General features: G+C 36.7%; 1 protein-coding gene across 6 annotated transcripts in view; it reads right to left on the bottom strand.

The window, feature by feature from the left end:
* The window catches only part of VPS8 (VPS8 subunit of CORVET complex), a 257,836-nt gene that overhangs the window by 231,435 nt on the left and 12,581 nt on the right, over window positions 1-13,820 (bottom strand). For all 6 annotated transcript variants that reach the window (XM_038583601.1, XM_038583603.1, XM_038583602.1 and 3 more), the window contains 3 exons: window positions 13,102-13,170; window positions 6,908-7,038; window positions 1,829-1,922 (listed from right to left, as the gene is read on the bottom strand). In XM_038583601.1, the coding sequence (XP_038439529.1) occupies window positions 1,829-1,922; window positions 6,908-7,038; window positions 13,102-13,170 (294 nt within the window). The remainder of the gene's footprint in view (window positions 1-1,828; window positions 1,923-6,907; window positions 7,039-13,101; window positions 13,171-13,820) is intronic.

Here is a 13,820-nt window from a genome sequence, read left to right as displayed (position 1 = left end):
AAAAGTTTCATCTCTCCTAAGTGTTCTCCATGCATGGACACTACAAAGCCGTGATGAACATGCCCCATGCCACCCTAGGAACATCACTATCCACATGGCTGAAGGCATTACTGAACATTTATTCAGGAGATACCCCAAAATATAACTAGCTTTGTATGTTAATAAACCAACCATCATAGAAAAGCATACAATTTAAATTGAGCTGGTAATCCAAAATTAGAAAGGCAGAGTATGAGCACTGTCACAGGAAAAGCAGTTTTCATTTTAACAGACCAAAGGAGCTCAGCCATAGCAATGAAATAAGAATAGAATGCAAACACTCTGGGATTTATTAGAATTTTTCCCTCCTCTTCAAGAGGGAGAAGAAACCCTTTTAAATAACAGATTTATCTAATCAATGTTCAGTGTCTGAGTTTTAGTTCAGTCTCCATTATTCAAAATATTTTTAAAACTGCACAGGTGGGTCAAATGACTGTTCTGGTTCATCTTGATCTTGAAAGGAATGAATTTCATCACCTACATAAGGATTAAATTCAGAAAACGTCATGGAAATGTAATCCTCAACAGGTGGTTCCCATTCTAGCAAATCTGAGTTACTCTCCACCTAAAAGAGGAAGGACAATTGCCCAGGTTCCCTCCATTGCTTGACTATCTATTTAAATTGACTCCATGATATATGAGCTGGGTCAGGGTATACCAATTGCCCACAGAGAACACTTTCTTTCTTTTTGCTTTTTTTGTTGGTTTGGTTTGGTATGCTTTCTACAACAAGAGCTTTCTCTGAGAAATCTGACAATTGCAATGCAGTAATGATGTCATGATACCACTCCTATATAAATCTCTTACCCTTCTGAAAAATCAAAACTTTGTCCAAACTGAGTTTGCAAAATACCAATTAAACTCCATGAAAACATTAAAAAAGTCAAAGTCCCTGGGATATGAAAATGTCATCATTGTCATCATGATCATCACTATTACTATATATAAGATTAACACAATAAATTCAGAAAACTAAAATTGAAAAAGACCACAAAATATTATATGCTTTGAGGTCAAAGGAAAATTTGATAACCCATACCAGAATCAGCATCTATTGTCTTAGTGATCTATTAAATATTTTTGCATCAACCCAGTGCTCCAAAAAATTTTCAAGACCAGAGATACTCTGTTCCAGCCATTATACACTGGCTATACTCACCAATACCACCTCCGTTTCACAATAAAACAGCACTACAGCTGGAGCCAGAAACCCCAATTTTGAGTAATTGTTCTGCTATCTCCTAACCCAATGATGTAAGACAAGTTAATATATTACCTCTCTGAGCCTCTCTTCTCATTTGTAAAACAGGATATGGCTTTCCTTACTTTCAAAGTTGTAAAAGTAAATAAAATAAGGGACATGAAAAGAGTTTTGTGAATTACAAGAAAATCACTCAGTTGTAAAAAGATTCTGATCAATCATTTCTCCATATGAAAAGACTAAAAAAACAAGCACTCTAACTCAACCAAATACACAAGATGGCAACTAAACTGAAAAGGAATTTAAAGAAAGGGCAGATAGTGTTCCTTTTAGGCTTGCTGCCATATTTCATTTAGGCACACCAGAGACTCTGAGCAGACCTTTATTTCATGGCTGCACTAATTTCTACGTCAAGATGTGTAGCCATGTCTTATGAGTCAAAAACAATCACACAAAACCCATGAAAGCCAGATTCTATTTTTTTTAAGCCTCGGGGCCAAGAGAAGTGCTGTGCTTTGTTTTATGCTCATTCCTACTTCATTATGCCATTGCAGGTTACAAAGCTGGGGAAGAGAACAAAATACTTACAGCTGCAGACACTATCTGGGCAGAAATTCCCTTCAAAAGTGAATGTCGCATAACTGACCCATGGAGTGAAAAAGAATCAGGTAATTTCTTCTTCCTAAAAAGGGGCGGGAATGTTTAAGAACATAAGAAATTTTTTTTTGAAAAAGCAGAGTTTCAAAGCTTTAAAAGACCAAAGAACACATAAAAATAAGAAATGCAGAAAACAACACTGAATGTAATGTTAGCTCTGCTTGCAAAGAGGTACAAAGAGTCTAACAGTCCTACAGTAAGATGCCATCCTAAACCCATCTTGAGCCTCAGAGAAGCACAAGCAAGAAAGTGTATAAAGCCACCATTCCTTTTTCAACAATTCAAACTGTTCCTTGACCACCTCTTGAGGCAAGAGGTTCCAATAACCAAAGGTTGCCTATCCTGCCCTACATGTCTACATTACCTCTACCTACCTTTTACCCTTGCCTATCTTTCTTGCCCTCACATCTTTAACTGCTCTCTCTCATTCTTCCACCAAGCACCTCAAATTCCCCACCCATTATTCTTACTCTGCTGTGCCTAACAGCTCCTTTCACTTACCCAACTCATCATCATACACAAAATGATTTTTAATTTTTTACCAAACACTGAGCACCTCCTCTATGTGACTAAAGTATGGGCTCTGGGGAGACAAAAATAAGAAAGTCAAGGTTCCTAGTTTCAAGGACCTCACAGCCTAGCTAGAGGGACTAAAAAGTAACTTACTCTTAGAAGCTAAATGTTAGAAAAGAACAAAGGATAAAGCACTAGAAATAAAGAGGAGTTTAATCCTATTCATAAGGGGGATAAGGGACAGCTATAGAAAAAAAGAGGTCTGATCTGGCCTTGATGGATAACTAGGAGTCTGGCAGGCAACAAAAAAAGCACAAACAGAAATATGAAGATGTAGGGATGCCTGGGTGGCAGAGTGGTTGAGCCTTGGTCTGCCTTTGGCTCAGGTCATAGCCCCAGAGTCCCGGGATCAAGTCCTGCATCTGGTTCCCCACAGGGAGCCTGCTTCTCCCTCTGCCTGTGTCTCTGCCTCTCTCTCTGTGTCTCTCATAAATAAATAAAATCTTAAAAAATATATTTAAAAGAAAAGAAATCTGAAGATGTAAATGTGCACAGGGTGGGGGAAAGGGGAGATCCAAGTACACAAAAAGCATGGACCAGGAGAATGGGAGTGGGTGCTAAGAGATTAGGTCAAAATGGTAAGTAGGGTCCAGACAGACGCTATGCAAGAGTTCTGACATTAAGTAAGGCAAAAAAAAAAAAAACATATGTTTTGAGTACAGCTGACACACATCAGTTTCAGGTGTACAATTTACACATTGTTATGTTCACTACAAGTGTAGCTACCAGCTATCCTGTTATATCACTATTACAGTATCACTGATTGTATTCCTAATGCTGTGCCTCTTATTCCCGTGACTTATTCATTAAAAGTCATCATAACTTTGAAGCAGGTGGAGATGAGATGCTCAAAATCATTTAAGTTAACATAGTTCCATATAAATTTTAGATTTTCTATTTTTGTGAGAAGTTCCATTGGGATTTTGATGGAGACTGCATTGAATCTACAGATGGTTTTGGGGAACATGGACATTTTAATAATAGTAATCCATGAACATGGGATATTTTTCCATTTATTTGTGTCCTCAATTTCTTTCATCAATGTCTTATAATTTTCATGCACAGCTCTTTCACTTCCTGGGCTAAACTTATTCCTAGGTACTTTATCATTTTTGGTGCTACTATAAATTGAATTATTCCTTCTTCAGATATTTCATTGTTAGTGTTTAGAAACACAACTGACTCCACTTAGCCAAAGCAATCTTCAAGAAAGAAGAATAAAGCTAGAGGCATCACAATTCCTGATTTCAAACTCTATTACAAAGGTGTAATCAAAACAGTATGATGCTGGCATAAAAACAGACAGAGAGACCAATGGACCATAATTGAGAGCCCAGAAATAAACAGTTGTATACAGTCAACTAAAATTTGACAATGAAACCAAAAACACTCAATGGAGAAAGAACACAGTATCCAATAAATGGTGTTGGGAAAACTGCATAATTACATGCAGAAAAAACTGTACCCTTATACCACTCACAAAAATTATATGGATTAAATGGATTAAAGACTTAACTATAAGACCTAACCCATAAAACTCCTAGAAGAAAACATAGGGAAAAAGTTCCTTGACATTGGTTGTGGCAATGGATTTTTTGTCTATGTAACCCAAAGCACAATCAACAAAATCAAGTATAAGTAAGACTATATCAAACTAAAAAACTTTTGCACAGCAAAAGAAAATCAACAAAATGAAAAGACAACCTATGGGATAGTAGAAAATATTTGTAAAAGGTTTATCTGATAAGGGGTTAATATCCCAAAAAGCCCAGTCATCCTCCCTTATCTGCAGTTTCACTTTCCATGGTTTCAGTTACTTGTGGTCAACCACAGTCCAGAAACAAATGATCCTCCTTCTGAAGTATTGTCAGAAAGTCCATAGTGTAGCCTAACCCAATATCATGTCTATGTCATTCACCTCACTTCATCACATCACTAGGCTTTTTATCATCTCAACTCATTGCAAGAGGGTGAGTATAGTACAATAAAATATTTCAAGAGAGACCACGTTCACATAACTTTTTATTACAATACATTCTTATAATTGTTCTGTTTTATTATTGTTGTTAATTTCTTACTGTGTCTAATTTATAAATTAAACTTTATTGTAGATATGTACAGGAAAAAAGTTTATATGGGATTTACTAATATCTGCAGTAATATCTTCCAAGACTCGAGGTCTTGGAATGTATCCCCTGTGGGAATGGGAGACTACTGTATAAGGAACTCTTGTAACTCAACAACAAAAAACCCAAACAATCTGAGTAAAAAATAGGTAGAGAATCTGAACATTTTTCCAAAGACGACATACATAGGACCAACAAATACGTGGAAAACTGTCTAGCATCACTAATTATCAGGGAAATGCAAATCAAAACTACAATAAGATTTTGCCTATTGGAAAGGCTATTATCAAAAAGACAAGAAGGGGCATCCCTGGGTGGCTCAGCGGTTTAGCGCCTGCCTTCAGCCCAGGGCGTGATCCTGGAGTCCTGGGATCAAGTCCCATGTCAGGCTTCTGCATGGAGCCTGCTTCTCCCTCTGCCTGTGTCTCTGCCTCTCTCTCTGTCTCTCATGAATAAATAAATAAAATCTTTAAAAAAAAAAAAAAAAAAAGACAAGAGGGATGCCTGGGTGGCTCAGTAGTTGGGCCCCTGCTTTCGGCCCAGGGCGTGATCCTGGAGTACCAGGATCGAGTGCTGCATCGGGCTCCCTGCATGGAGCCTGCTTCTCTCTCTACCTGTGTCTCTGCCTCTCTGTGTCTCTCATGAATAAATAAATAAAATCTTTAAAACAAAACAAAAACAAAAAGACAAGAGATCACAAATGTTGGTGAGGATTTGGAGAAAAGGGAATCCTTGTGCACTGGTAGGTGGGAATATAAACTGGGGCAGCCAGTATGGAAAACAGTACGAAGTTCCCCCAAAAAAATTAAAAATAGAACTATCAAATCATCCAATAATCCCACTTCTGGGTATATATCAAAAGAAAACAAAATCACTATCTCAAAGAAATATCAGCGCTGCCATGTATATTACAGCATTATTCACAATAGCCAAGATACAGAAATAATCTAAGTCCACCTTCAGACAAATGGGTAAAGATAAGTGGTCTCTCCCCCCCACACACACACGTTATTCAGCCATGATAAAGAAGGAAGTCCTGCCATCTGTGACAACATGAATGGACCCTGAGGGCATTATCCTACATGAAGTCAGTCACGCAGAAAAAGACAAATACTCTATGATCTCACTTACATGTGGAATTTTAAAAAGCTTCTAACTCATAGAGGCAGAGTAGAATAGTAATTGCCAGGGGCTGAAGAGTGAGGGAAATGTGGAGATGTTGGTCACAGGGTACAAACTTCTAGTTTTAAGATGAATAAACTCTGGGGATCTACTGTATATAGCACAATGACTATAGCCGAAAATAACATGTTATATGCTCGAAAGTTACTATGAGAATAAATCTTAAATGTTCTTACCAAAGCAGAAATGGTAGTTATGGAGGTGATGAACGTGTTAACTAACCCTATTGTGGTAATGATTTCACAACACACAGTGCAGAGGACAGTGGTCATGGCATCTACCTTTTTATCAAAGAATCACACTGTACACATTACATTTACCCAATGTTATATGTCAGTTATATCTCAATAAAGCTGGAAAAAAAAACACATTTATGTATTTGTAAGAGATAGTGATGAACAGGTTAACATATTCCAGCAATGGTCCCTATCCCACAAGAGTTGACAACCTAAAGAAGACAGCACTAATACAAGCAAAATTTAAGAAAGGAAAAATACACATGACTTTATCAACATTAAAGCTACACATGAATTCAATAAAGTATTTACATTATGCTTCCTCCACTTCTCTTTCCTTTTCATGTGCTCTCCAAGAATTTGGAAGGTGAAAAGCAGCCAAAATGAAGTTATTTAGGGTTAGAAGTCCTTTTCCCAAATCTTTAATCATTTTGTGATTCTCCTCTGAACCCATTCCAAGGGAATGAAGGAATGCTGGAGCTGACCTTAGAGAGTGGGAAGAAGGGGATGGGGAGTACAGGGAGCACAAGGGTGGCGAGGTAAACCAAACTCCGTTGTTTCCACCACAGATACTGTGCTAAGTTTGATTCATGCTCCCTTCGAGAACTCCACTGCTTGTGGGGGGTCCCTTGGCTGTTATTATGGCTTCTACTGGTGGTGCAGAGGACAGTGGTCATGGCATCCACCTTTTTATCCTCTCCCCTCAACAGTGCCAAAACCTTTAGGGTCTAACAAGCATATTATTTCCACCCAAGTGGGCCTTCTATTTCCTATACAGGGCTTTAGCAGACCATACTACACTGTAAAGAAATATTTACATTTTAAGTGTTCAGTATTTCAGCCATATACAAGTGCAATTCAAATGCTTAAAAACAACAACAACAAATGCTTACCTTTTTAGGTTGGTCCTGTCACCACTATCTGAACTTGCCACAGAGGAAGTATCATAGGAGTGAGAATCAATAGTATCAATGTTTAACAACGTAGGATCCTCAAGAACAAAAGACTCATCTTCATCATCAGTCTAAATTAGAAGAATGGATCAATAAATTCACAATTCCAAATACCATTATAATACCTGCCAGACAGGCATTAATGGGTTTCTCTAAAACACTCACATGCTTATTTCTGCTTTTGTCTCTTTTCCATGCATTGTTATTGACCAGAGAGGCATAGAAGAGAAAATTAATTTTCAACTCTAGATAGATCTCTGTCTCTACAAAGAATTCACTCCAAAAACTTCTTCCTTGCAGCAGGAAAAAGCAGGAGCAGTTATTCAAATTATTCTTAGCAGCAAAATACTTGAAATTTGAACCTCTATAGATGCTTACCTAGTTAACTAACAGTCAGTGGCTAATTAGAAGAAAACAAATACCACCTTACTACAAATAGTATGCCATAGGAAATGTGACAAACAGAAGAAATGCATTCTAGGTTTGAAAGCATCTGCAACACAGTGATTTCATAAAATGGATTTTGTTCATAAAAAAGGAAGTAGTCCTGGAATATACGGGCAGGAGTTAGAGGTGATCTTAGAAAGATAAGCTAGGACCCAAATTGTAAAAAGCCTTATGTTCCATTAAGACAAGTGACAGCAGGGCCCATGTCCTCCTTGTCTACTACTATACTCCCTAGTGCCCAGTACAATGCCCAGCATATAATCAGTATCCACTCATTTAATGAATTAGGGTACTATATACAGTAGGTAGTAGGAAGGCAACTAAGATGTTTAGGAAGTAGGCATACATGATGGGAACCACGTTTTACAACAATAAATGGGGCAGTAGGAAGATGGATGAGGGGGCTGGGGGAAACTGAGGCAAGGAAACTATTATGAACCAGTAAGAAGGTATGGCAATGTCAAGGAAAAAGAGGAGAGTGGAGCCTAAGAATACAGCAGAAGAAGTCAAGAGAAGGAATAATGAAAGAGATGTTACTGAGAAAACCCAAAGTCCCTGGTTACCATCTAAATGACGGGGGCCGGGAGGTGGGGAGGTAAGGGAGAAATCAAAGAGAATTCCAAGGTTTCCAGCTTGAACAACTAGACAAAAGGTGATATTCCCGAGATAGGAAAGCAAAGAATGTAAAAATAGCAGATAAAGCAGAATGAGGAGTTTAGCTTTGAACAGGTTGATTCTGGGCAACAGACATTAAAGAAAAATGCTCTGATCACTCTCCTCTTTCAGCCGGACTGTGTTCTGGCTTACCATTCCCAGTGACACTCACCAGAGAGCAATCTCAACTCATTACCTCCATTCTCTCCACCACTGCTTGCTACTAACTACTACCTCTGCTGGAGGTGACAGCCAAATCCACTGGCCTATTTTCAGTTAGCATGCCCTTGTCCTCTAGAATTATTTAACACTATTGACCATTCCCTACTTCTTGAAACTTTCTTTTCCCTTGGTTTCCAGTATATCTCTTTTCCGCTACTCCTCCCAACTTACAAGACCTCTTCTACCTGTAGTGTTCTCTATTTTCTCCTCAGCCCAACCTCTAATTGATACTATTCCCTGGGATTATATTCTTAGCTCTCCTCTCTTCCAACTCCATACGCTTCCTGTATGAACAAGCTAATCCATACCCATAGCTTCAAGTACCATATCATGCTAATGACTCCAAAAGCTGTATCTTCAGTATCAACATTTCTCTTGAGGTTTAGGCCCATATTTCCAACTGCTTTTCAAATATCTATGTACACATGCATCTATTAAGAACAAGGTCAGAGGGACGCCTGGGTGGCTCAGTGGTTGAGTGTCTGCCTTTGGCTCAGGGCATGATCCTGGGGTCCTGGGATCGAGTCTTGCATCAGGCTCCCCACAGGGAGTGCTTCTCCCTCTATCTATGTCTCTGCCTCTCTGTGTCTCTCATGAATAAAAAAAATAAGATCTTAAAAATATAAAAAGAACAAGGTTAAAATTAGCAAAGAGAGAATGTCTCTTGAGAACTGTACAGAGTGGAACAACTTCTGTAGGGAAAGGAAGTAATTCAGAAATTAGAACTGCAGCACTAAGGCCATAAGCAAGAGGGTCAATCAGTATTTTATCTGATTTTTCTTAAGCAGCCTGGGGATACAATTAAAGAAAACAGATCAGTTAAATTAAGTCAGGGTTGAGGGCTTACAGAATACATGAAAGAACAAGTGGAGGAAAGAAGAGAATTGAGCTTATTATCAAGAAGGCTGAATTTAAAATTACTATCTAAAAGATAATAATAAAATAAAGTAACTATCTACATAGCAGAGATCAATTTTTCCTGCACTGATATGCAAAATCTACATAATCTTATCAAATTTCAGTGTGTATGTCTGTGTGTGTAAACTAATAAAGTGATTCTAAAATTTACATGGAAATGCAAATTTACAAGAATAAGCAAGGCAATCTTGAAGAACAACAACAAAGATTTCAGACTACTAGATATAAAAACCTATTATATCAACAATTAGAATGTGATATTGGGGCAAGTGTAGAAAGACCAATGGAATCAGACCCACACATATATGATCTCCTGATTTAAAACAAAAGTGACACCAAATATTTTTTTCAGTAAATGGTGCTGGATTTCACCTCACACCATCACATAAAAAAAAATTCTAGATGAATTGCAGATTTAAGTTTGAAAGGTAGAAAAATAAAGATTTTAAAACAAGATAAAATAGCATCACCATGACCTTGGAATTTTCAAAAATTTTCTTAAAACAAGACACACAAAAATTAACCATAATGGAAAAACAAAATAAGCTAACTACATTAATAACTTCTGTTCAAAAGAAACTGCTAATAGTAACCCACAGAATGGAAAGAGATATTTGCAATATATGCACCTAATAAAGGGTCTATACATCACATATAAAGAACTCCTATAAATACATTTTTTTTTAAAAATGAGCAAAAGACATGATAAGGCAATTCAAAAAAGAGACATCCAAATGGCCTAACCCTATGTCCAGGCACCCAATTTCGTCTGTCTTCAGGAAAATTCATATTAAAACTATGATATCACTATACACCTGTAAGAACTGAATGGATAAACTGAAAAAGAGAATATTCAAAAGTTGATTGAGGATATGGTAATTGGAACTCCTATATACGGCTGCTGGAAGTATGAATTACTCTGACCACTTTAAAAAACCTGTAGCAGTATCTACTAAAGCTGAATATACCCGTATCTGATGACCTAGCAATTTTACTATTTCTAACTATAAAACCAACAGAAATGTGTGTATATGTATATGCATACCTAAAGACACCGGTAAGAATATTCACAGCAACTTTTCATAGCAGCCAGAAATTGGAAATTACACAAATGCCCATCAAAAGTAAAATGAATAAATAATGGTATATACATAAAGAACTTCTTGTATGTGAATGAACAATTATATACAAAAATGAATAAATCTAAAAATATAATATTGAAATGCAAGTCAGACACACAAAAGTACATACTATATAATTCCATTTATATGAAGTTCAAAGCAAGAAAGCTGATCAATGCTAGAGAGGTAAGGATTGTGATTATCCTGGGGTTAGGCACTAAAGTGGCACAAGAGATTCTGGAGTGTTAGAAATGTTTTATTTCTTCACCTAGATTATTTTTCAGTTTGTGAAAATTCACCAAGTTCAGTGGTGAAGTTTGTGAAAATTCACCAAGTTCAGTGGTGAAGTTTGTGAAAATTCACCAAGCTACACACTTAACAATGTATGCACTTTTTCTATACATATGCTACACTTGAATAAAAAGTTCAAAATAAATTTCCGGCTGTATAGTAGCAATGAAGTGAAGCAGGAACTACCCAGACTGGGAGACTAGGAAGGAACAGAGACTTGGTCCTGATTACGTCAAAGAACAGGTTTAAGGAAGTAGGAAAATGGGAGGCAAGCGGGTGGCTATAGTTAAAGAATGGAATTTCACAATTAAAAACCTCAGAGGAAGCATAGTTTCAATTAATGACAAGGCCTAGGACCATTATTTCATGCCCTAAATTCTGAGATTCAGGATGTCCCAGTAATCTCTAACTTTCCATTCTATAAAACATCTTGGATGTCCATTTCTTTCCAGCCTCTCTGCAGGATGATATTAATGAACATTATCAAGTATATGCAACCATATATCCTGGAGTGAGTGCTTATTCACACTTTGCACTTCTGCCCTTTCCACTGCTTTTTTTCTTTCCTAAAATCAGTTTAATACTTCTTCCCCCAACAGTCTTCATAATGTTCTACAATTTAAATTTTATTTTTGCTTTCACTTATCCATCTGCCTAGCTCCTTGGAGGTGTGAAGGCTGGCCAATGTCCATTACTATTTCTCAAAGTCAGAGCATTTAATAATCCCAGTATCTAATACTATGACCCAAATAAACAAGGCACCCAAATTACTACAGGATATTATCTTCTCAGATAGTATTGTCAGTAAACCACTAATGACCGTACTTACTGTTATTCATAGATAAGTATATTGTGCAAAGATATTTTTCTTCATTATGAACTAGTTTTAGTCATATGAGCATTTTAACATTTTTTTGAAGATTTATTTTAGAGGGAAAAAGAGAGAGGCATCAGGGGGAGGGGCAAAGGGAGAAGGAGAATCTCAAGCAGATTCCCTGTTGAGTATGGAGCCCAACACAGGGCTTGATCCACAACCCTCAAATCATGATCTGGGCTGAAATTAAGAGTCAAATGTTCAACTGACTGAGTCACCCAGGTGGTACCCTTTGCCTTTTTTATACAAATATTTCCAAATATGGCTTTACACACAACTTTCTAAGATTACTTTTTTTTTTACACTTAGTAAAATAATTGAAATGAGGATATTAATAAGATGTTAACAAAATTGACTAAAATTAATCTCTTCATCTCTAAATGAAAGATTTCCTGTTATCAAGCAGTAAATAAGTATCACCATAACCGATTATTCCTTCATTGATCAATGCCTTCTTTGTCAAAATTTAAAATGCTATGTCTTAACACAATCATACATTTTTTAAGCTAAAATATATTCAAAGTAACAGCAACATCAAACTGATATAAAAAAATAGAAATTAAAGTCATCAAGAATAATAAAAGATACAATTTCATAGAGAAAATAGTTTGCTTCCTATAAAGTGTTGGCTATGCCCCCCAAAGTATAGGTGAAAAGTAATAAAGACCAAGACCCAACTCATTCACAGCTATGGGATCAGTGGGCATTTCCTTTGGGGAACCTCTGCATTATTTTCTTTTAAAAAAATATGGATCCAAAATAGATTCACACATTTAAAAATCTTTCTTGAATTAGAAGTTAAAACTTCCAAGAAGAGTCTTAAGTAAGTTTTTAAAAGATTAAGAAGATGGAGTTGAAGAATTGTCAGCAGATGCAAGATACATAAAAGCTTGCATACTTCAACATGTTACTTCCACAAAATTCCTTTATAAGGTCTTTATGACCTGCTAATTCAGAAAAGAATAACATTTCAAAACTCTGAGAAACTTTTTAGCAAAGATGGTACTCATAAAATACATTTTGGAGGTTTTTCCTTTACATAGAAGGGTGACAAGATGTATTTCATGGTTACAGCTACTTTCTAGTATCTAAGGATGAGCTATTGGAGTATCACTGGTAGAGATGACATTATTAAAACATAATAAAAATCTCAAAAGTGACATATATTTAGTATTTCAACTTGCTTACTAAAACATTTCCTCAAATCTACCAAGTATGAGGCATTGTGTTGGGCACAGACATGAGCAAGACATGGTTTCTGCCCTTGAGAAGTTCACAGTCCAGATAAGTGCTGTTCAACAGAACTTTCGGCAATAATGGAAATATTCTGCATCTGTGCTGTCCACTATAGCAGCCATTAGCCACATGTGTCAACTGAGCACTTAAAATGTACCTGTACCAAAAAAAAAAAAAAAAAAATGTACCTGTACAACTGAGAGATGGAATTTTTAATTTTTACTTAATTATAATTAATTTAAATTGCCACATGTGACTAATGGCTCTAGTCACTATAGGACAGTGCAGATCTAGATACATACATTATAATTTAACCCAAAAGCATTAAAATCAATTCCATAAAATGACAGTGATCATTAAAATATACTTACCTCATTGAGTATGCTTTCCAGTGTTGGTGGAGTATCAACTTGAGGAATATCAAACTCCTTGTCATCAATCTAAATAGAGAAAAGAAATTAATGTTCATATAATGTTGCTTTCCCTCTTAGAATCATGAGGGTGTTTTAATTTATTAGAATAATTACCAATTAAGAGACCAACATATCACCAAACTGATCGTGCAGAGAGCTAACTCAATGATCCATGGTAGTTAAGGTCAGGTCAAAAGACTATGGAATTGTTTCCTATCCTAGACACATATTCAGTGATTATCAAAAGCAAATATGCACTGACTGCACCATCCTGACAGCCCTATCCAGAAAGCTTCTGTTTAAGGACTTTGACACTTGCATTCTTAAACAGGACAAAACAGCATGTCTCATAACAAGCCTCAATTTTCTAAGTGTAGAAAGCAATATACAGAACAATATCAAGGTCATAAGCATGGGATGCCCGGGTTGCTCAGCAGTTGGGCACCTGCCTTCGGCTCAGGTCGTGATCCCAGGATCCAGGATCAAGTCCCACATCTGGCTCCCTACGAGGAGCCTGCTTCTCCCTCTGCCTATATCTCTGCCTCTCTCTCTCAGTCTGTGTCTCTCATGAATAATTAAATAAATCTTTAAACATAAATAAATAATAGTAAAAAGGTCATAAGCAATATACAAAGGTCTGACATTGCATTTCTTAGTTATGTCAAAATTATGGTGAG

Source organism: Canis lupus, chromosome 34 (assembly GCF_011100685.1).
Source record: "Canis lupus familiaris isolate Mischka breed German Shepherd chromosome 34, alternate assembly UU_Cfam_GSD_1.0, whole genome shotgun sequence".
NCBI lineage: Eukaryota > Metazoa > Chordata > Mammalia > Carnivora > Canidae > Canis > Canis lupus.
Note: the sequence above shows the minus strand (reverse complement) of the source record. Positions and strands in the feature narration are given on the sequence as shown.